Below are 23343 nucleotides of genomic sequence, written 5' to 3' on the forward strand. Positions count from 1 at the left end.
GTTACCTGGAGCATGCAGTCATGCAGCTTTAAAAATAGCTCACTAAAGCAGCATTAAAATAAACAAAGAAAAAGCCCCTAACCAAAACCTCAAAAAGTAGGTGACCTGAAGAAATATTTTTTTCACTTTGCTACTGGACATCTTACACTTAGAAATTTGCACTTTTATTTTCCATTTCTGGAAAACAGAGAGAGTAATAACCTCAGAAATCACCCCAGGAAAATGTTAAACTATGACCTTTGCTTATCAGAACCTCTATTTAATTACAGCAAAACATTGTTTTGTGTGTCTGTTTGCAATATGAGCTTCTTCTCCCCTTAGGGAGGGAAACACTTTTTCACAGGCATGAATGTATATGCAGAAATAATCAGTCACAGAAGTTGAATAAACATACCTGCTTATTTTCATTTTTGTTCTGTACTCCAATGTTTCTGGATATTTCTGAAGAACATGGGAGTATTTAGAAAAAAATGAACCACTGGAAGGAACCAAGCAATGGAAGCTGGCTTTTTTTTTATTACTAGGGCCAAAAAGAAATCTACAGTCTGATGGATAGAATCAAGGTATCTTCTCAATGTCTCGATAACTGGTTGTTGGCCCAACATTTATAGTCCTACAGAAGCATAAACATCCACTTCTGTAAATAAAAGAAGACAACTATTTGAACATTAACACTCCCCATTATTTAAAAGCTAAAGAAAGATGTATACTAAAGTGAGTCTCTCTCATCCCTGTCACACAGTAATTTTGATTTTGTTGAAAACCATTTTGTCTATAATGGAGTATAACAGAACAAAAGAATATCAGAGATATACCTGTGGTGCATTATTTCATTCCTTACCGTGGTCATCTTTATGTTTTTTCCATTTCCAAAGGCTTTCACCTTCTGGAACCTGGACCACATCTGCCACCTGTTACTACATACTATGCAGCAACATTCAACACAACCACAGATACTCACAAACATACATTCTACTGGATCCTATTAGTAAGTGGAACATCTTCACTGTTACCAAGAAAGCACCAGTCCAGTAAGATGGTGTAGGTCTTTTTTACATGCTCTATCAGACTGTATCCATCTTACACATTCTGTGGAACACAGCAAGCTTACAGACAACAATGATTTGTTTAAAGTTAAGATCATATGTATTTTTCCTTTTACAGAGTAAAATGAGTGGAAGTTCTCACCGAAAAAGCACATGAACCTTGTATCTCATGTGTTGGATAAGTAACACAGGAAACAAATGTTTTAGGGCCTTTCTCCTTCTGTCCATCAGTCTACATTACAAAATTTACACATGACTTGTCATCATTCAACCATACTGACAATCTTAATAGTGGTGCAGAAAAGCATTTCTCATGTCATGGAATGTCAACAGAGATGCCTTGGTTCCAGCTCTGCTTCCATGCACCCTGCAAGAGCTGATACTGTTTCCATGGTAGAGAAGTGTCATAAAACTGCCTGTATAGGTATTATTAGCATTCATAACAGTCTACTGGAGAAACTTTTATTCAAACATTTTAAAGAAAAAAAAAATGAAGACAAAAATCTATACATGGACAGATAGACACAAATCTCCTTCAGGCTAACCTACAGTATGGAATGTTTCAAAACATTTTTTCACATTCTTAATGGATCTCCAATATCACTTTCTTACAAGCATCACTTTTAGTTACAAGTAAAACAATTAAAACATAAAATTCTGAGTGAACTCAGGTAAGCAGATCAGCTTTACAACATGCCTATTCAACCCAGTATGTATTACCAAGACGGCAGTTGTGACAGGCTACGGAACACTAATACCCAGCATCGGGACACTAGAGAGCCAAGACCACTTTTTGCACATATTTCACCTCCAGCTCCTAACTTACATTTTTCCAGAATAAAATTGACAAAGTCAAAACCATGTTAGAATCATAGAATCACAGAATAGCTAGGATTGGAAAGGACCTTAAGAAATACCTAGTTCCAGCCGCCATGCCATGGGCAGGGATGCCTCACCCTGGACCAGGTTGCTCAAGGCTCTGTCCAGCCTGGACTTGAACACTGCCAGGGATGGAGTATTTCCCTCTTGGGCAGCGTGTTCCAGTGCCTCACTACCTTCACAGTAAAGAACTACTCCTCCTTATATCTAACCTGACCTTCCCCTGCTTAAACCCATTACCCCTTGTCTTATTCCTACAGTCCCTGATGAAGACTCCCTTTCTAGCATGCTTGTAGGCCCCCTTCAGATACTGGAAGGCTGCTATGAGGTCTCCACAGAGCTTCTCTTCTCCAGGCTGAATAGCCCAAATTTTCTCAGTCTGTCTTCATATGGGAGGTGCTCCAGTCCCCTGACCATCTTCGTGGCCCTCCTCTGGACTCCTCCTCCACCTGCTCCATGTTCTTATGTTGAGGACACCAGAACTGCACACAGTACTCCAAGTAGGGTGTCACAATAGCAGATTAGAGGGGCAGGACCCCCTCCTTCAACTTCCTGGTCATTCCCTTTTTGATCCAGTCATGAACAGCCTGATTGATCCCACAGAAAACCATGGCTAACGGCAAGAAATTAGCACTGTAACTTATCTTACAAATCTCTTTTACTACTAATTAGAGCGAAATACCCCAAACCACTGTGATATCTTTACAATTTCAAAGAATCTTTCTGCCTGATCTGTAAGCCTTTTGACTTTACTTATTCCTCTGTCTTAGGACATTTAAACTGCTGAGCATTTTAAATACATGCTGGTTGCAATAGCTCAAAGACCTTTATTTCACAAAACATAGGATAAATGCTCCCCCATTGTCAGCCTATTTTGTTATTTTATACATGATGCGTGAAGATAGACGAAGTACAAATGGCCTAATATTTTCATTTGAATGGCTACCTACATTTTTGCTTCCACCACAATCCAGTGCTACTCAGCAGTGTGACTCAGTTAGCTTTAACTTCAGTAAGTTAAAGCTAACAAAAAAATTAAGATAACTTCTATTTGAAATAAACTCACAAAAAAAAAACCAAAACAACACAAAAATGCAAAGCTCAATTCAAAAATTTGTATTACATACTTTTTTTCCGCCCCTTAAGAAACATGTATTTTACAGCTAATTTTGCTAGCAGGATACGATGCCACAGACTAGAGAAAGTTACTAGCTGAGCAACTAAAACCAGAAATTTAAACCACTGTTGTCCCTCCTATAGCTTCAATCACAATACATTCTGTATTCTCTTATGTTATGGTTAGTTCAACTCATTATTGAGTAACTTGTGACTAAAACCAGCAGGGGTGCATACTTACCTCTTTTAAATAAAAAAGAAATAAAAAATGGCACCTACAAATAATAAAACTCTGACGTCCTGAGAATCTGTTAATTTCAACAAATAAAACCAAGATTTCGTGTAGTTTCTAAATTTTAAATGCAAAACATGTTCTGACAAGTGCTTTCCATATTGTATTTAATAATGCTTACATAGTTACTAAAATATCTACATTTGCAGAAAAAGTAATACTTTCATTCAAGTTTCTTTCTCAAGAGAGTTGTCCCCACCAGCGAAATATGGCACCCTGGTAAACACTTCTTACTTTTTTTAAAGATAATCAAATACATAAATTAAACCTCTAAATACCTGTTAAACTTGCTAGTATCCACTCAAGATTGTCTCCTTGCTCAGTAAAAAATGGTTTCAAATTTAGTAGAATAATTCCAAATAATAATTCCAAATAATTCCAAAGAAAATAAAAATGGTTTAAAGAGTTACCAGAAAACAACAATAAGGCTTTGTTTAGAAAGATAATAAAATTCTAAACATTAAACATGGTTGAAGTCTTTTATTTGAATTAAGGTTTCTTACTTGCTAATTTAAGCTGAGATCAAATTCAAGAATTCAAGTAATTCTAATTCTAAACAACCTATCTGTAGTAAGACAGCATCGTCCAGAGCATGTAAAGATTATTCCTTAACAACGTGATTCATTGTTATTTTTTCTGCTGTATTTATTTAGATATAGAAAGGAGTAAATATTTGCACCATATAGGAATGACTAAGATTGACAGACACAGTAAGCACAAAGTTACGATATCCCAAAGAAGGAGGAGGGCCAGGAGACCTCCTTGGATGGATAAGGAGCTGCTGAGGAAACTTTGAAGGAAAAAAAGAGGCTATAAAAGGTGGAAACAAGGACAGGGGGCCTGGAAGAATAAAGGGATGTTGTCCAGGAAGCTAGGGACCAGGTTAGGAAAGCTAAGGCCCAGTTAGAATTAAACTCTGCTAGGGATGTGAAAGATAACAGGAAGGGATTCTATAGGTACATTGCAAATAAAAGACAGACTAGGGAGAACGTGGACCCTCTCCGGAAGCTATCAGGAGAACTGGCTACCCTGGTTTTGGAGAAAGCTGAGGTTCTTAATGACTTCTTTGCCTCAGTTTTCACTGGTAAATGCTCTGACCACATCACTCAAGTCTTGGAAGGCAGAACCAGTGACTGTGAGAATGAAGACCTTGGGCCCACTGTAGGAAAGGATCTGGTTCAAGACCATCTTAAGAATCTGAACGTGCACAAGTCCATAGGACCTAATGAAATCCATCTGCGGGTCCTGAAGGAGTTGGCAAATGAAGTTCCTAAACCACGATCCATCATATTTGAAAAATCATGGCAGTCAGGTGAAGTTTGCACTGACTGGAAAAAGGGAAATATAACCCCCACTTTCAAGAATGGAAAAATGGATGACCCAGGGAACTACAGACCAGCCAAGTCTCACCTCTGTGCCTGGCAAAATCTTGGAGCAGATTCTCCTGGAAGGCATGCTAAGGCACATGAAAAACAAGAAGGTGCTTGGTGACAACCAGCGTGGCTTCACTAAGGGGAAATCCTGCCTGACCAATTTGATGGGCTTTTATGGGGCTACGGAACTGACAGACGGGGTAGAGCAGTTGATGCTGCCTACCTGGACTTTGATGCCTACCTGTGCAAAGCGTTCGACACCGCCCCACACGACATCCTTGTCTCTAAGCTGGAGAGACATCAATTTGATAGATGGACCACTCGGTGGGTAAAGAACTGGCTGGATGGCCGCACACAAAGAGATGTGGTCAGTGGTCCAAGCTGGAGACCAGTAACGAGTGGTGTCCCTCAGGGATTGGTGTTGGGACCGGTCTTGTTTAACATCCTTGTTGCTGACATGGACAGTGGGATTGAGTGCACCCTCAGCAAGTTTGCTGATGACACCAAGCTGTGTGGTTCGGTTGATACACTGGAGGGAAGGAATGCCATCCAGAGGGACCTTGACACGCTTGTGAGGTGGGCTGATGCCAACCTTTTGAAACTTAACCATGCTAAGTGCAAGGTCCTACGCCTGGGTTGGAGCAATCCCAGGCACAGCTACAGGTTGGGCAGAGAAGAGATTCAGAGCAGCCCTGAGGAGAAGGACTTGGGGATGCTAGTTGATGAGAAAATGAACATGAGCCGGCTTCAGTGTGTGCTCACAGCCCAGAAAGCCAACCGTATCCTGGGCTGCATCAAAAGGAGCATGACCAGCAGGTCAAAGGAGGTGATCCTGCCCCTCTACTCTGCTCTTGTGAGAACTCACTTGGAGTATTGTGGGCAGTTCTGGTGTCCTCAACATAAAAAGGACATGGAACTGTTGGAACAAGTCCAGAGGAGGGTCACGAGGATAATCAGGGGACTGGAGTACCTCCCGTATGAAGACAGGCTGAGAAAGTTGGGGCTGTTCAGCCTGGAGAAGAGAAGGCTGTGTGGAGACCTCATAGCAGCCTTCCAGTATCTGAAGGGGGCCTATAAGGATGCTGGAGAAGGACTCTAGTGATAGGACAAGAGGTAATGGGTTAAAACTTAAACAGGGGAAGTTTAGATTGGATATAAGGAAGAAGTTCTTTACTGTTAGGTTGGTGAGGCACTGGAATGTGTTGCCCAGGGAAGTTGTGAGTGCTTCATCCCTGGCAGTGTTCAAGTCCAGGCTGGACAGAGCCTTGAGTGAGATGGTTTAGTGTGAGGTGTCCCTGCCCATGGCAGGGGGGTTGGAACTTGATGATTTTAAGGTCCTTTCCAACCCTAACTATTCTAAGATTCTATGATCATGGCAGCTCTGGGTGTGGTTGTAAGCCCAAATCAGGTTTTATCCTACTAGTTGCCATCTTCAACATTACTTAAAGGGAAAAGATTGCTATAATGTTTAACATGACTTAAGAAAGCTGTAACAGAGAGAACTCAAGAGAAATAATAACTTCATATTCCTTTTTTTTTTTTTTTGTTCACATGGGTTTGGAGCTGCTGTTGGCTCTGGCTGCCATTACTGCTCAGAGGTGGTAATGGAAGTTGAAGTTCCTTTCAAGGGAAGCTGGATGGTGTTAATTCTCAAGATTATCTTTACAATTATTCATCACCAAAGCTAGCAAAGGAACAAATCTCTGCATGTGTTTGTGTTTTAATCTCTGAAGCTTATAAAAGGGTTTACTCTGTCCTGGTCATTTGTATTAATATGAACCTGTATCTCTTTACATTTTTTGCTATAATTTAACTTCTGTCTAGACTTTTCTAAAACATGATTCAACATCTGCCTATAGACAAGCTTATTGGTGTTGCAGGAATTTACAAACCAACCTCTAGAATGCCACGGTATATAGTAAAACTGACCTCTGAGATAAGTAGGAGTCAAATTCTGAGACAGAACTTGTTTTTCACCTTCAACATGTAACACATGCAACATTCAAGATCCAGTCCCACATATTAACTGCTCACAACTTACTTAAGGCTATTTCCAACACTATCTACTAGATAGAATGCTTTGAGCTGTTGGCAAGAGGATGCTGACTGAAATCTATGAAAATTCTGCTAATATTCTTTTCTAGCAAGAACAGTAACGAAAGCATTTCTCCCAATGAAAAAATGTGTCTACGTGGTTCAGTTCCTTCCATTTCTAAATCTGCCTGGCTTTATCTTTCTAACTACTCCAGAAACGCTGGAGGGAAAGAGAGGGCTAAGGTTCATATATGTATTCTGTTTGTAGAAGAATCCTTCTTTTCCCCTTGTTTTAATTAGAAAAGTTTTTAAAATCCAAATGTTTATCCTTTGAGCTCTGGAAACATGAAAAAAAAGAAAACTAGTGTTGAAGTAAAGTCTTCTTACTTTTTCTGCTTTTATATGCAGTGCCTAGAAAATTCTTGTCCAGTTTCTGTCAAGCTTAAAGGAAAGCATATACATAAGAACACATGAATTATGAAAAGCAGATGACTGAAAAGGCCTGTGTTACAGGAAGACATCTTTTTGAATGCTTTTGAATGTTGTATCTTTATGGATGGTACTCCACCACTTTACAGCATAGTTACATTGAGCCCACCTACTTGAATCAGATGTGGTTACCGAATCAGGCTTGCTGAAACTGGGTTCTGGGTTCGGAAATGTAGCTGCTAGATTCCTATGGCTCAGACTCTGAGCCATAGGATAATAGCCATAGGATAATAGCAATCAGGATAATAGCAACAGAGAAACTGTGAAAGATTACAAGGAGAGTAAGCTCATGTGCCTCTTTGTGCAGAAATTAGTGAATGCTTGAGCGAGAAGTGCAATGAAGTCTCTCAGACCATAAAGCCTCCATCTGACAGCACTGGCTTTGAAAGTGACCAACAGCTCTTCCCATGAAGCAGCATCACACACTGGTCTCCACAATGGAATAAAATAAACACAGGTATTTCTGTCACTCACGAGCAAATTACTAGAACGTTCTAATGAGGTAAAAACCTACCTGGTGCTTCCCTTCCTTGTGTCTCCCAGCCTGACAAAGCAGCCCAGATCTTTTGCAAATGAAGTTATTTTGGATTGCTCAGCTGAGGCAGATGTTCAAACTGGCAAAACATACCCTTCTGGATACAAAGGGAAAGCATTCTCTCATATGCTTCCACCACTTCTCAATTTCATTTCAAAATATAACTGCTACGTAACTTGAAAAATAGACAGATATTTCAGACTTAACATGTTTTTACACTTCCCTCCCACCCCCCCACCCCCCCCATATTTCTCTGGAAGGACCGAAAGCCCATACCTGATGACCTAACTGACAAAGTCTACATTGGCTACAGTCTTAGAACAAGGAAGACATGTCAAAGGAAGATTTAAATATGTTGCAGAATTGTATCTAAGTCTTTTCTCCTTTTTCTCTTTGTGTTGAAACAATTTAATGGTATTCATTACACCCTGAAGATTTTTGTACAAAAACAAAACATTGTATTAATAATGAATGCCATGAAAAGTATATTTCAGAAGTAATTTTATTATTATCATTTATTACAAGCAATTACTTCAGAGTAACTGAACATTTTCAGACACCTAACTGCTTGACTGGCATGAAAGTACCAAAACCTCTAACTTCTGCATTCACAGAAGAGACATGCAGATATAGGCAGCGCAGGTGAAATTTATCTTGCATGTGACGTTGGACTAACTACTAATACACTGGCATGAAAATTAACAAGCACAGATTCGTATATATGGAGAGCACTGTAGTCCCAAAACGATGTCATGGCTGAAATCAGGCCTCGGAACTGCAACTTACTACCATGAAAGATACAACATCACATCTAAGAGTATCTTCTAGGAGTTTGCTACTGTCCCATTTTGTGATTATAATCAAATACTGACCCCAGGCAACAAATTCTAAAATCTGCAGAAATAACTAGATTTCAAAAAAAGCAATTATTAGTCAAGGAAAGTCAATGAGAAAATCTAGGTAGATTGTGCAAGAATTTACAGAGCACATAGATGCACAAACATTTACATTTTACAGACAGTGTGCACACTTTTTTCTATACAGTGGGTCATGTGTTTAATGCAATTAAAAATCCTTCTGAGGAATCTCAACATAAATCTTCCCCAGTTGCTTTCAAGCACATTGAAAATCTTTGTTGGTATAAAATTTACAGAAAGAATCAGCAGTTACCTCACCACAAAACCCTGCTCCTTTATGCTAATGTTTCTATCCTACAAAAAACACCCTGACTTGAGAAATACTGACAGTGAGTGAGAGAGGACAAAGTAAGGCGAACTGCAGGTCTTTGATCTGGCTCAAAGAGCTCTGCATTCTGATTAGAATTTCTGCTGGTATCCTAGGAGATGAAAGGGGTTTTTTTAAGTCTGACAGTTAACAGAGGGGGGGGAGGTATTCAGAAGAGAACAAAAAGAGGAGCACTGAAAGCAGATGATGTCATGCCTCAAAATGGCCTTTATCGTCTTACTGACATGTTCCACAATGTAGTGAAGTAGTTTCTACACAGCTATTTTTGAGAGCTCAAGATTCTTTGTGGAGACAGTATGGCAGAAGATCACTGCTTTAAGAGGATGGAAAGTTAAAACAGGTCTAAATATAATACATATATTGTATTTCAGGACCCTAAATGCATTATGGTAATGCCCCAGAGTACTACTTTTGGAAATTATGTTCTTCCTGAAATACTACAAGAAAGTCACCAGTCTACAAAGCTTGTAATTTCAAGTTCTCGCACTCCCATCTTCAGCAAAACCTCACACCATGCGCATGTAAATGTCATTTACCTCCCTCTGATTCTTCTCACAGGCACAGTTTGCCCTTTTTTATCAGGAAGAGCTTCCAAAATTGATGGGGCCTTGGAACTGATTACCTTTCACCTCAGACTGCAGAGGCAGCCAACACTGGGGAGAGACATCAAAATCTTTCCCCTATATGTATCTATCCCCTATATCTTTCCTCCTTTCCCGAGGGAAAAATGCAGGACTCTGCGAGCACTCTTCTTACTTATGTTCAGGCAAATGCACACACAGCAAACTTACCAGGCCACTTATATGCCATTTGCTCACAATGGATTTCTGTACCTTAAAAGAGATTAAAAAGCTTTTGGCTGATACTGCCTTTTTTCTTTTTTAGAGGTTTACTCTTCTTACATACAGTGCAAAAATTGTGCTCTGAACTGTTTCTCAAACTGTTCCTCATTAAGCCAGAAAAAGTGATTTCCTGTCAAAGTTTTTTTGTTTCTTAACTCTCCCTCTCTACCACCTCTTTTGTATCACATGGAGTGGCCACTTTTGCACAAGTTTTCCTGTGTCAAACATCCTCCCAGCTGCAAAGAGGTATCTTATAAACATGTCCTTCATTTGAACTCCAGCCTAAGTATAAAATGTAAAGAACAACAAAAAGGGGCTTTTCAGATACCAATCACATCTCCAATTTCCTGAAGCTAGCACACATTTTCATTTGAAAGGGAAGCTGATGTTATAATTGGGATTTTACATTTTCACATGAATTACAGACCTCTTTACGCTGTTTCACTACGTGCATATAAATGCATATTGAGAATAGTTTCATGGATCCTGTTGGAATGAAGTCTCATGGAAAACTTATGCTAACATCACTAAAAGACTAAGCAATTTGCAACACCAAAACAAAGCAGCATTACAGGGACACACACAAGAACAATGTCAATGAAAGCATGTCTGACAAGCCATGTGACACATCAGTACTTCTCTATTTTCTCCACACAGACTGTTAAAATCTGTATCAATTGCAAATTATCATGTTTGATGCACACATAACTATGCTCTCACCAGCCACAGGAGAATTATTTCTTAGAGAACCAGTAAATAACTGTCATTATTTTTGAACTGCAAACCTCTCTTTTAGATAAAGGATAAAGCCCCTGTGTTTTAAACTGAGATACAGGTGAAGAGTGGAGAGGATATTTACATGATATATACTAGGTTCCCATTTTATTCTCTCCCTCTTATTATGGAATGTTTTCTATATTCTAATTTTTTGCCACTCTCCCTGAACCTCTTGTTTTCAAGAACATCTGTAAAACAAAAATGAAGGCTTGCCTTAAACTGCTTTACTTTCTCCTATTTTCATCTCACCTGTTGCAGGAAGGAAAACTGATTTCTGAGCACAGATTTTCACAACACTAACAAAATTGTGACAAAAACTCTATTAACCTTCTATCTGTGAGAGATTGCTCTTCCTCGTTTTATATTTTTTAATTACAGGATATTGCTAGTATTAGCAAACTGGACTTCTCTGAGGTTCAGATACTGCCCCAGTAATACCACAGAATCACAGAGATCTGACATGTAATGCAGTCACGCCTTTACAACTACACATATACTTAAAAAGGCCATCCAGTAAACTTCATTAAAGTAACAATTGTTATTATTTAGAAATAACAACTTGACAATATTTGTAAAGATGCTCTCTCATGCATTTTGACAGGATGAGTTACTTTCTCCATCAGAAAACCTAGCTCTCAAAATGTGTATGCAACCAGCTGTAAGAGAACTAACTTATTTTAGTTACCAGCAAGAATTACTGCCCTCTTAAGGGAGATACTGAGACGTACTGACCTGAAGCAAGCAAGCGCTCAACCTGACATTAGCAGAAAAGGTACCCAATACACTTCAATCAACTCAAAAAGAGTTGCAGAAAACCCTAACAGACCATGCAGAAGGTGAACAATAAAAGTTTGTCTGGGGAACATAAAGTACCAAGGGAGTAAAATCCAAGAATATACTTCATTTAGCCTTGCTGACTTGATCATTACCACAGCATGCCCATTCTCATTTCTGTTTGTTCTAAGGAAACAAGCTTCCATGAGGCCTACAGCTGAATACGCAATTATGCATCTGGCCAATTTAGTTAAATAATGACTTAAAGAGTACAAAAGAAAGTAACAGAAGGAAAAAATGTACAAACATAATTCTTTTACTATTTCAGAATCTCTACTGTAAATCATAGCTAGAGGTATTTTAGCTGTTCAGTGGCCCAGCCCAACATGCTTGACAGCAGTCTATGACAGAACACCTGAAGGAGGATAGCCATAACAAAGAAGTTACTAAGAAGGCCCTTAGCTGTGAGTTGTAAGACAAGTAGATGCACATATTTTGCAAAAGAGAAATTAAAGCCAGTCAACTGGAAAGGGTCAGAGTCTTAAAAGGGCAAGATTTCAAGGTATTTACTTGTACGTCTCAAAGTTCATGTTGGGGGGGAAAGATGCTTACTTGTAAAGGTAGTACTCAGCTTGATCCACTTCCTCTCGTGAAGAAATGTTGTCAACAAACTGATTGAAAAATAAGAAATAAAAGCTTCAGAGGGAGAACTCACAGAGGATATTAGAAAGAAATGCCACTTCAATAAACAAAATACATGCATAAAGCAATTAGGTGTCTCACAGTACCGGAGATCTTCAAGTCTTTGCTTGATCCTACTCTGGTTTCCTCTAGACTGCTCTAAATCAAATCTTTTTAAACTGAGATGACGCCATTCCTCACCTCAAAGAAAAGTTATACCCCTTGAAAACATGGAGATGATCTAAGCATAATGCCCACGTAGCTTAGTACCTTGTAATTTTGTTGCTTCTCTCCGAATTTTTTGCTCTTTAGAGGCATTCTTTCACTTGAGAACACTCAGCTCATTTTTTTCCCCAATTTTGAGCAAGTCTCAACATGTCTTACTTCTCTCACTAAAAAGTAATCTTTTCCCTAAAGTCTGCCTGCTATGCCTATTCATACTGTGAATTCTGAGGGACAGGGGCAACAGCATTTTGTATTTCACCACACATATAAATAGCAGTAAGAAAATACATCACCCCCCATGTTGTAAAGCACAATGTTATTCTCATTTCAAACCTTGTCTACTCCACACAATCTTCTAAAATTCCCGGTGCTGTCAAGTATTTACATAAAAGCAAAGTTTTTAACCAGACTCTGCCTTATGGTAACAGTGAATCCTGAGTGAACACTCTGGAGTCTTTCCAATACAAGAAGAATAACTCAGAATATATAAACAACATGTTCTAAAGATCAGTACTTCTCTTTATCCTAAGCTAAAAATAATAATTTCAGCTGACTGGTACTTGTTTCCAGTTTCTTCATGCTCCTTGCTTGCTGCATATATAGGTCTCATCTTTTGTGTGTGGCAACAGTATGTTTGCATGATTTACACTTTAGAAAATAAGAATCTGATATGAGCTCCAGGTATTGGAAAATTTGATCAACTGGAAATGCCACATGTCAAGGGGAGTGGTCAACCCAAAGCAGGAACACGAAGCAAAGGAATAAAGCTGGCTAAGTAATAAAAGGCAGAGGAACAACCGTTACCCACACAGATCCTGTCTCAGAAGCAATGGTCAAGAATGTACCTGTATAAATGCTTGAGCTTTTAACTGCACAAAGTATTCTGTGACTCCTCAGTTGGTGGTGCCAATGATCCTAATTAGTGGTAGCACTGAGGTATACCAAGGTGCTCATGCAGCTTTTTTGGATAATCTTGAAGATTGAAATTTTAGTCAACTTTCTGTATAACACAAGTGACATATTTATTCTCCTTCTTCAGTACACTCATACAGGGAACTTAAAAGCACACCTCACATTTCTGCCTTCACTCCTCCTCCCCAGATTAACCCATTCAGAGGATGGAGTTGGTTAATAATTCCAATAAAAATAATGGGTTTGCTTCTCCCATACCAGCATTCCTTCCTCAGTCTCCTGAGGCAAGAAAAGAAAACCATAGAGGCAAAAGGTATCACCTCTGCCTTACTCTGAAAGAAGCCAGAAAGTGGCGGAAGATACAGGCAAACAGGCAGTGCACTAATTCACTGCAGTCCGTTAGCAGCCTGGGTCCTTATTAAGTACCAGAGGGGCCGTTAAAGCTCTCACTAAGGTAGAAACCACAGAAAGAGAGGGAACGTGTATTAATGAAATACATAGCCCCGTAACAGCAAGACCTGATTTTGCTCAGAAAAAAAACCCTGTATCTATCTTGAAGACCCTACAGTCCAGGTACTAACTAATGAGTACAAAGTAACAATAAAACAGCTTTACACAGCAATTTAACAGTGTAACAAGACTTTTACCATCCCAGAACCTCCCAAAAGAGGTGGTATCATTTATCTCCCCTCAGCTCACTTGACTTTATAAACATTCCACTGTTATTTCCATTACTTTATGATTGGGATTTATTTCCTTACCCGGGCTATTGTCAAAGAGCTGACAGGTAGCTTTCTTTCATAGGTTCTGTCCATTAAGTGGGCTAAGTCGGCTGCAGAAAATAGAAAAAGAGTATATTTAATCAACTGGCATTATAGGAAAATCTGGCAGAACCATCATATAGATGTAGAAAATAACCTCTGTCCACAAAATTAAATTATGGCTCCTTGTTAACATCTCATTGTGAGGTTGTATGAAAACAATACTTTCAGTTGTGCCCTCGAAGCCCAGACAGCCAACTGTATCCTGGGCTGCATCAAAAGGAGCATGACCAGCAGGTCGAAGGAGGTGATCCAGCCCCTCTACTCTGCTCTTGTGAGACCTCACTTGGAGTATTGTGTGCAGTTCTGGTGTCCTCAACATAAAAAGGACATGGAGCTGTTGGAACAAGCCCAGAAGAGGGCCACGAAGAAGATGAGGGGACTGGAGCACCTCCCGTATGAAGACAAGCTGAGAAAGTTGAGGCTGTTCAGCCTGGAGAGGAGAAGGCTGTGTGGAAACCTCATAGCAGCCTTCCAGTATCTGAAGGGGGCCTATAAGGATGCTGGAGAGAGATTCTTCATGAGGGACTGTAGTGATAGGACAAGGGGTAATGGATTAAAACTAAAACAGGGTAAGTTTAGATTGGGTATAAGGAAGAAGTTCTTTACTGTGAGGGTGGTGAGGCACTGGAATGGGTTGCTCAAGGAAGTTGTGAATGCTCCATCCCTGGTGGTGATCAAGACAGAGCCTTGGGCGGGATGGTTTAGTGTGAGGTGTTTCTGTCCATGGCAGGGGAGTTGGAAATTGATGATCTTAAGGTCCCTTCCAACCCTAACTATTCTATGATTCTATGATTCTGTAATTATTGTTAAATAGTTTAACAGAAAGTAATACAGAGAAATATTCTCAACATGGTAATTTTAACTTGCTAAAAAGAACAGGGGGAAAGCAAACTACCCTATAATGTGTTAGATTAAATTGGTACAACTAATATAATTCACAAAAAATTCCTGAGCAGATGTCCTTAAAATTCACACTTGCTTTCAAGCCTAGCATTTGCTGGACAGTGCCTCTGCCATGCGTTCATCCTTTATTTTACAGTAAAACAATGAAACACAGAAACAAACTACCATACTGATAAGCCCTATAGTCACAAACATCAATCCAAAGAAATCCTGTTAATCAAACTGGATGCTGTGCCGGTACTCTATTAACTTCAGAGCATTCTGCTCCCACAGTCATGTAACAATATTGATATGACCACACAAGAATTTCAAGCTTCTGACTGTTGAACAGGTAGCCAACCATTGCATTTAATGAATTTAATTAGAAGTTAAATTAATTTGAAGGTTTAGTTTTGTAATGTTCCTGTAAAATAATGATAACTCAAGAAGAGTAAGCTGCTTATTGTATGATTAATGTCAGCTTCTTATGTTCGGTTCTTCAATGAGACACAAACTGATGATATCCTGTCTACAATATTTTGAGGCTTCAATCACTCTATTCTTCTGCGTCTTCTAGAACCAGGAATCCAACATATTCTCTCTGCTTCATCAGCATCTTGCTTCATCCTTTGCACCCCAAGACTGCAACTGTTACTAAACCAGCCTCTCCTCTGACACATCTGAGTCCCATTACTCATCCTTCCATTCAGGCATTAGTCCCATTGGTCATCCCTCAAGAGTTTATGGGTTGGCTCACTTTACGATTTGTTTTCCAAAAGCTCATCTGACCTCCACACCTGTCAATGAAACATGAAGTAAGCACAACTTACACACCACATCAGAACAAATCTGGTAAAGTTGTCAGGGGTTCGAATCAGCACTGCACCAGTAACATGCTATGTCTCAAAGAGATGCAGCCCATATCTGCTCAGTCCACAAACACTTTGATATCAGTGTTCATTATGTTATAAAACACACCTGTACTGCCAGTGAACACTGCGGGGTATACAGTTCTAACAGTACAAATGGCATTCCATGCTATTCTGACCTTGTAGGTAGTCCCTCAAATTCCAAAACACGCAAAGATTTTTGCTCCAGTAAAATGATCAAGCCTTGATTTGGAATAAAAGTTGGCTCTTAGTCTGTACAATGTTGTTGTCTGCCGCATAGCAGTATTTTGTGTTTGTGTAACACCTTCCTTCCTCAGACACCTTAAGGTGTTCTTCAAAACACAAAAAGAGCATTTATCTCTGGCTACAGGAATGCAAGTATTTCATGACTATGGAAGCAAATGGAAATCTGGGGCTGAATTACTTAGCAAGTACTAGCTCCTAAGAAATACAGCACAGGATGCTGAACTGATGTGAGCCACCAAGGCCATGATATACAACTAAAACAGAGGATCAACTTTTTTAATGGTAAAGAAATTTCTGTGGGAATACCCTTACAAGAATTGCCTGTATTTGACTTCGTATTACCCATCTCTCCAGCACTCACAAATGTAATGATGGAGCACGCAGGTAAAGACTATGGGGGCATTCTCAGCAGTGCTAGAAGTTACACCAAAAGGATGCTGCGGTCAAGTCACCTTGTCAGGAACTAAGAGCTGGCTAAATCCTTGCCTAAACATACTAAGCCTGCTGTCCTCCAACATTCTTCCTCGGCATTTGAAGACGGCTGGGAAAAAATTATTCACTCTGAAATCTGCTATGTTTCATGACATAGCAATGTGGACCTGTGACAGACAACCGCACAGGCTGGGAGTTTATTTATCTATTCCAGACCTAATTTTGTTATGCATTTTCCTCAGAAAACTAGAAAGCAGTACCTAAGACCACTCTGTGACATATGCAATGCCTGAGCTTAGCACTTCTTTTGTTCACCTGCTCATGAAGATGAAGAGCTCATTTCAGGAAACACTAAATACTTATGCAGAATATAAACCAAATGAATAGAACGCTATGAGTACAAAATCCCAGGACTGTTAGCCATTTATATACAGGCCTCCTCTGGGAAAGTTCACATACAGAATTTTAATGACTGACCTTTTATGCTGCCTACAAAGCTAGATCTCTCCATAAGAACTTTACCATGGAAAACAACATGAAACACTTCTCTATCAGCTCCAGTATAAGATTCACAATAACATGAAAGCTGATTAAACCTTAAATAGAAGACAAATAAAGCTAGGAGGAAAGTTTGTTTCCAGAAAAATGGCTGTTTCTGCTGTGGTTTCCAGATTTGAATAATCCCCAGTTTTCTCTGAAAAGCACCTAAAATCATTTTTTTTTCTTATTTTCATGATTTGAAATAATTCAGCCACCTTTTGTAAACCATGTTTGTTTCATAAGCTGCCATTCTATAACCAAGATAAAAGCCGCTTCTTTGTTAAAAACATCCCAACAGAAGTACCAGAATGCAAGGATGTGAATGTTCAAGTCTCCTGCCACTGTAGGCAGTAAAACTGGAGAACTAACATTGGTCTCTGAACCAAACAAATGTTTTAATGGCCAAAATAAAATTCTACATACATTCTACTATATATATGTTGCAAGTACCTTTCTTTGATAGTCATTACCAAAGAGGACACTAGTAGATATAACCTCTCATACACGTTACCTAAAAATACAGTTCTACAAGATGAATTTTTAAAAAACTTTCATTTCTACATACTGCAAAAACTCATGGATTTAAAGAAATTAACAAAACAAACTATAAGCCTGAGATGAGATCATTTAACTTCTGGTCATGACTTCAGTTTTCTCTACAACACTAGTAACTTAGATTTCATGTTCAATTTTTTTGTTTTGTTGTTCATATAAACTCAGTGCCTTGTTGTCTTCAACAGGGTGATTCAGGACAATGTTTGGGAAAATACTGACCATCACCTCCCAAGTTAGTGGTTATGACACTATGGTTAGTGGTTAGTTTGGTGACCTATGAGATCAACCCTGTTTCATTTTGATCTGCAGTCTTTACCTACCCATAGGATGTAGCAACATCAACAAGTGGCACATTTGGCCACCATATAAGGTCGCTACCCCCTTATTCTTAGACGTGGTCCACCCCAGCCAGGGGTTAAATCCAGTGACGAGACAGCAACATGAAAGTGGATACAACTACGATGCAAAATTTAGTTGTCCTGTGAATGCTGAGCAGAGCTAGTATCTTAACTCACAGGCTAACATTTCATTTTCTGATTTATTTTAGATATCCAATTAAAATACAAAGGCAGGCTGAGGCAAATACTTTGTCTTACAAATTTAGATGCTCCATATTGCTCAGTATTGCCACATCCCTAGCATCTTCTGGAAACAACTACAGTTCTGTACCAAAAAAGGCTTTGAATGGAAATTATTCAAGTTTCTAAAGGCAACACTGCCACCTGGTGTTGCAGATAAACCATTCTGGGCACCATGAGGTTTTCTAACAAAAAAAAAAAAGCCACTTACTGTCTTACTCGGATTCCACCATCCCCATGTATTCTGATAACTGATATTCTTCTCATCAAGATGGTTACTGCCACTTAATTACTTCCAGACAGGTTTCTAAATGCTAGCAGTTTTTAAATTGCAAATCAACACATTTTCAGGTCCTACCTTTTTGAACAAACATTCTTCTATACACAAAATACAGTCTTGTTTTTTCCCATGCTTTTTTCAGTACTGAAGTTCAGCAAAACTTAGTAATAATTGGAATGCTAAACTGAGACTATGGAGAATAGAATAAAGCATATCTTACATGGACACAGTAAATGAGTTTAAGTCTGGGATGGCACCACATCACTGCATCAGAGAAATGGAACCGACTTTAAATCAAAAATACTTATTTTTCCTTTAGATGTATTCTTACAACATAGTTTTGCAGAGTAACAGTTCTGAAACAGTGTTTGAAATACACAAATAAAAGAGCATCTCCACACAAGGAATTCACTCTAGCTACAACACGCTAGATTATATGTGCAACCACACAATTGACAGCTACAGAGCAGACGTCTGCGGGGCTGTCTCCCCTTTGAAAATGCTAATACAGCTGACACTGTGTTAACTTGCTGAGCACAAAACGAAAATGCAAAGCAGTTCTTTGAAAAGCATGGAACAGACATCTGCTTTGGATCAAGATCATCAGCAGAGCGGCATGAAGACTTGCCAAGCAGTCATGAAGGGTCTTGCCAGGCCCAGGGAAAGCCAAACATGGACTGTACTAGCACTTGCACAACGTCTTCCTCTACAGTGGATTTCTGTTGACAAAAATAAGAACCTTTTTTTGTCTGGAGGTGAGTGATTCAAATGCATCTCAGGCCACTAGACTGTGACTCCAGCCCCAAAATACTGTAGGATCAGTCCTATTAACAGTGAAGGGTTAGAAGGTATTAACAGTCTCTGCAGGATCCAAGCTAGAGTCATGAGCAGCCACTGGCTGTTTCTGGCCCATGTACAGTAAAACATGTTGACAATACCAACCTAGCCGCTTATAGGGAAACAACAGAAACAAATCAGTGCATAAAAACTACTGATCATTTATTGATCATTTACTGATCAATGATAACTGACCATTTTGTCTGTCTTCCTGCCTGACAAAAGCCCTTGAATTTCACCTGCTGCTTCTTCTTTCAGCCTCATAATCTGTGCTACAATTAGCAAACACAGTTCAGGGGCCAGGGATCAAAAAATGGAAGACAAAGGTAATGCATTAAGGAGTCTCTACAACACCTGCAGTATAAAATGTGTTTGTATCTTTAGCATGAAAAAAAGTTTTGTATGATGCTTTCCATTTAACACAGTCACCAAAAAGATAGTGGAATGTCATTTCAAATGTAAACTAGCGAAAGGATTTAGCCATGAAATTCACACAAGAGATCTCACTACCATCCAAGATACAGTTTAATGTACAGATTCTTGGAAATAAAGGCATAATTTCATTTTTCCCCAAAAGAAAAATCTAAAGTCTCCACAAGAAATATAACTTTCCTTTTGCAAAACTATGAAGAAAATGGTCTTAAAAAATGTTTTCAAACATGAATTCCCTGTAATAATTACAGAATAGGTCTTCTTTTTCATTGCATTACAATCAAAACAATCATAGAATCATATTGTACAATAAGAGAATGGTTTGGACTGGAAGGGACATTAAAGATCATCTAGTCCCAATCCTCTGCCACAGGCAGGAACACCTTTCACTAGACCAGGTTGCTCCAAGCCCTGTCAAACCTGGCCTTCAACACAGCCATAGATGGAGCAGTCACAACTTCTCTGGGTAACCTGTGCCAGTGCCTCACCACCCTCACAGTAAAGAACTTCTTAATATTTAATCTAAATCTTCTCACTTTCAGTTTAAAGCCATTCCCCCTTGTCCTGCCACTACATGCCCTTGTACAAAGAAATCTCTCCTCTAGGTATTGGGCCCTCTTCTTTAGGTATTGGCAGGCTGTTGTAACATCTCCCCCAATCTTTCTCTTCGCTAGGCTTAACAAGTGCATCTCTCTCAGCCTAAATTAACAGAAGAGGTGCTCCAGCCCTCTGAACATCCTCACGGCCCTCTTCTGGGTTCGATTCAACAAGTTCACATCCTTCTTCTGAGGGGGCCACAGCACTGAATGCAGGACTGCAAGTGGGGTCTCACAAGAGTGGAGTAGGGGGGAAGAATCACCTCCCCTGACCTGCTGGCCATGCTCATTTGATGCAGCCCAGCATAGCCTGGCTTTCTGGGCTATAAGCACACACTGCCAGTTCATGTTGAGCTTCTTGTCAACCAACACTCCCAAGTCCTTCTCCACAGGGCTGCTCTCAATGCAGTCTGTGCCCAGCCTTTATTTACGCTCAGGACTGCACCAATTCAGGTGCAGGGCCTTGCACTTGGCCTTGCTGAACTTCATGAGGTTGGCAATGGCCCACATCTCCAGATTGTCAAGGTCTTTTTGATGGCATTCCTTCCCTCGAGTGTATCAACTGAATCACACAGCTTGGTGTCATCAGCAAACTTGCTGAGGGCGCACTCAATCCCCCATGTCACTAACAAAGATGTTGAACAAGACTGGTCCCAACACCAATCCCTGAGGGACACCACTTGTCACTGATCTCTACTTGGACATCGAGCTGTTGACCACAACTCTTTGAGTGTGACCATCCAACCCTTACCCATCAAGTGGTCCATACATCAAATCCATGCCTCTCCAATTTAGTGACAACGATGTCAGCCAGGACAGTGTCAAATGCTTTGCACAAATCAGGTAGATGACATCAGATGCTCTTCCCTTATCCATAGTATCAATGAAGAGGCCACTTAGAAACAGTCTTAACAGTCAGACACAAAACTATGACATTCAGAAAAACCTTGAATTTTGTCAAAGAAAAAAAATTAGCTTGTAGAAGCCAAACATTAATTAAATGGGAAAACTTTAACTTATTTCTGCATTATAGTTTTGAACATGACAGATTTTTAATGAGTTCAGCAGATTTTGACATAGATCCTAAAGAAGCATATTGCTCCACAAATATTTTAATTTTGAAATACTTATAGATGATGAGCTAGTCTAATATGAGTGCAGGTTGCAATTAGTCAAAGTGTAGAAAAGGAAACAAACTTTTCTTACCTAGGCTATGATCTTCTTTTTTTCTGTTTTCCCATTTTGAGCTGTCCACATAGGCTGCAGAAAGAAGGTATCTTCTCCCTAATGAACCAAGAAATCACTAGTAAAGCCAGGTTGCTTAGACACCTCTAAATAAACACTTCATTAGATATCACCTTTTTCTGTCACATTTACTGAGTTGGATGCATTAAACTGTCTTATGACACAACTGTTAGCGGCAGACATTGAAATGGTTCAGTTCCTTCTATGTGGATGAGCCATTACCTCGTCATGTTTAAAACAGAAAAGCCCTTACCTAATTTTTTTTCAGCATGAAACAAATCTTTCTAAACTAAACTCCATATTTAAGAAAATGACAAATTTGTAAACACAGAAAAAAACAAACAAGGAATAGCTTCTATGTGCCTGCAGTCCTTTATCATCAAATGCTAACAATTAGCTATATGTAGATATAAACACATAAACAAACAAAAAAAAAGGAATATACACTAAAAAGCTTTTCTGTTGTTGCACAGGTTTTTTTCACCTGTAAAGATCTGTCTCAGCGGAAATTAAAAGTAGATGCTAGTCTTGGAAATACTCTGTTTTTGCTCATCTCCCTTTTTTGCATCTCCTGTGAAATGCAAAGTTTGCTCAAATGTTTTTAAGCATTTATTTTCCAAATACTATCTTGTGCCACTTTTGAAATCTGCTCAAGACATGTTCTAGCTTGTGAAACAAAACAGAAACTGTTTAATTTGGAAGAGCAAACTATGTTTGTGCATCATTCACAGATGATGAGGCCTTGAAAATGCATGAGGAATATGTGGATAATTTTTTTTTAAAGAATATACAGAAATAGATGCAAGTGGTTGTGGAAATCCATGTGAAGAAACAAGAACTAGACATCACTATGCTACACAGAATTCTTAGCTAGCATCTGAAAGCCTCTATCTGAAAATCTATCTGCTACCACTAAACGTTTGCTGTTCTTGTGTGAAACAATTTTTCTCCTTATCATTCTTATGACATGAAATTATACATACGCATCTGAACATCTTACCAATTTTTTGTCAAAAAAGACTAGGTACACTGCATTCCACAGTCACAATGTGAAAAAAAAATGCAATGCTTTGCCAAACAGTTGGAAAGGAAGAAAAAGAGGCATTTTTGTTTGGTTCAAATCACAAAATCATAGAATAAGCTAGGTTGGAAAAGACCTTTAAGTGCAACCATTACCCCAGGACTTCCAAGACCACCATAAAAACCGTACCACTGAGGGCCTCATCTACACAGATTTTGAACACTACCAGGGATGGTGATTCTACCACTTCCCTGGGCAGCCTGTTGCAATGCCTGACTGCCTTTTTGGTGATGATTTTTTTTTCTAATATCCAGTCTATCTAGTTGGTGGGTTTTCCTTTAAAGCTATTTCTAATTATGTTCATGAAGGAGGCACACAAAAGATCAGGGTTTGCGATGTTCTTTTGTTAGGATAAACTTCTGTATGCTCACTCACAGCTAAGGACACCACTAGCAAGGATACAGCTTTAAAGAACTGTTTTCTATAGTACAAGTAACTGCCTGCATGACAGTGTTTTGCTCAGGTAAGCTGGAGGTCTGGTGTCAAAGCAATGGGTGGCATTACTGAGACAGGGACACGTAGGTAACAGGAAGCAACACTATGAAATTCCTGCTGAGGGAAACAGAAAAGACACAGTCACCCATCATCCCAAATGTCAGGATTTTTTGAAAGGTGGCTTTAAAACCCCTCAATCTTGGTTGTGCTTCTGTGACCTGAGTTAGTAGGTTGTGCTGAACACCGACTGCTGCGGGCTCAGCAGCCCCC

General features: G+C 39.3%; 1 protein-coding gene across 2 annotated transcripts in view; it reads right to left on the bottom strand.

The window, feature by feature from the left end:
• Positions 1 to 23343, bottom strand: part of MRPS27 (mitochondrial ribosomal protein S27) — a 52742-nt gene that overhangs the window by 28910 nt on the left and 489 nt on the right. For both annotated transcript variants that reach the window (XM_061357734.1, XM_061357735.1), the window contains exons 2-4: positions 21519 to 21596; positions 13982 to 14052; positions 12015 to 12073 (exon numbers count right to left, since the gene is read on the bottom strand). In XM_061357734.1, the coding sequence (XP_061213718.1) occupies positions 12015 to 12073; positions 13982 to 14052; positions 21519 to 21596 (208 nt within the window). The remainder of the gene's footprint in view (positions 1 to 12014; positions 12074 to 13981; positions 14053 to 21518; positions 21597 to 23343) is intronic.

This window comes from Neopsephotus bourkii, unplaced genomic scaffold, assembly GCF_033783945.1.
Source record: "Neopsephotus bourkii isolate Nb327-2 ecotype Australia unplaced genomic scaffold, CSIRO-AGI_Nbou_v1 NB_915, whole genome shotgun sequence".
NCBI classification, from domain to species: Eukaryota; Metazoa; Chordata; class Aves; order Psittaciformes; family Psittacidae; genus Neopsephotus; species Neopsephotus bourkii.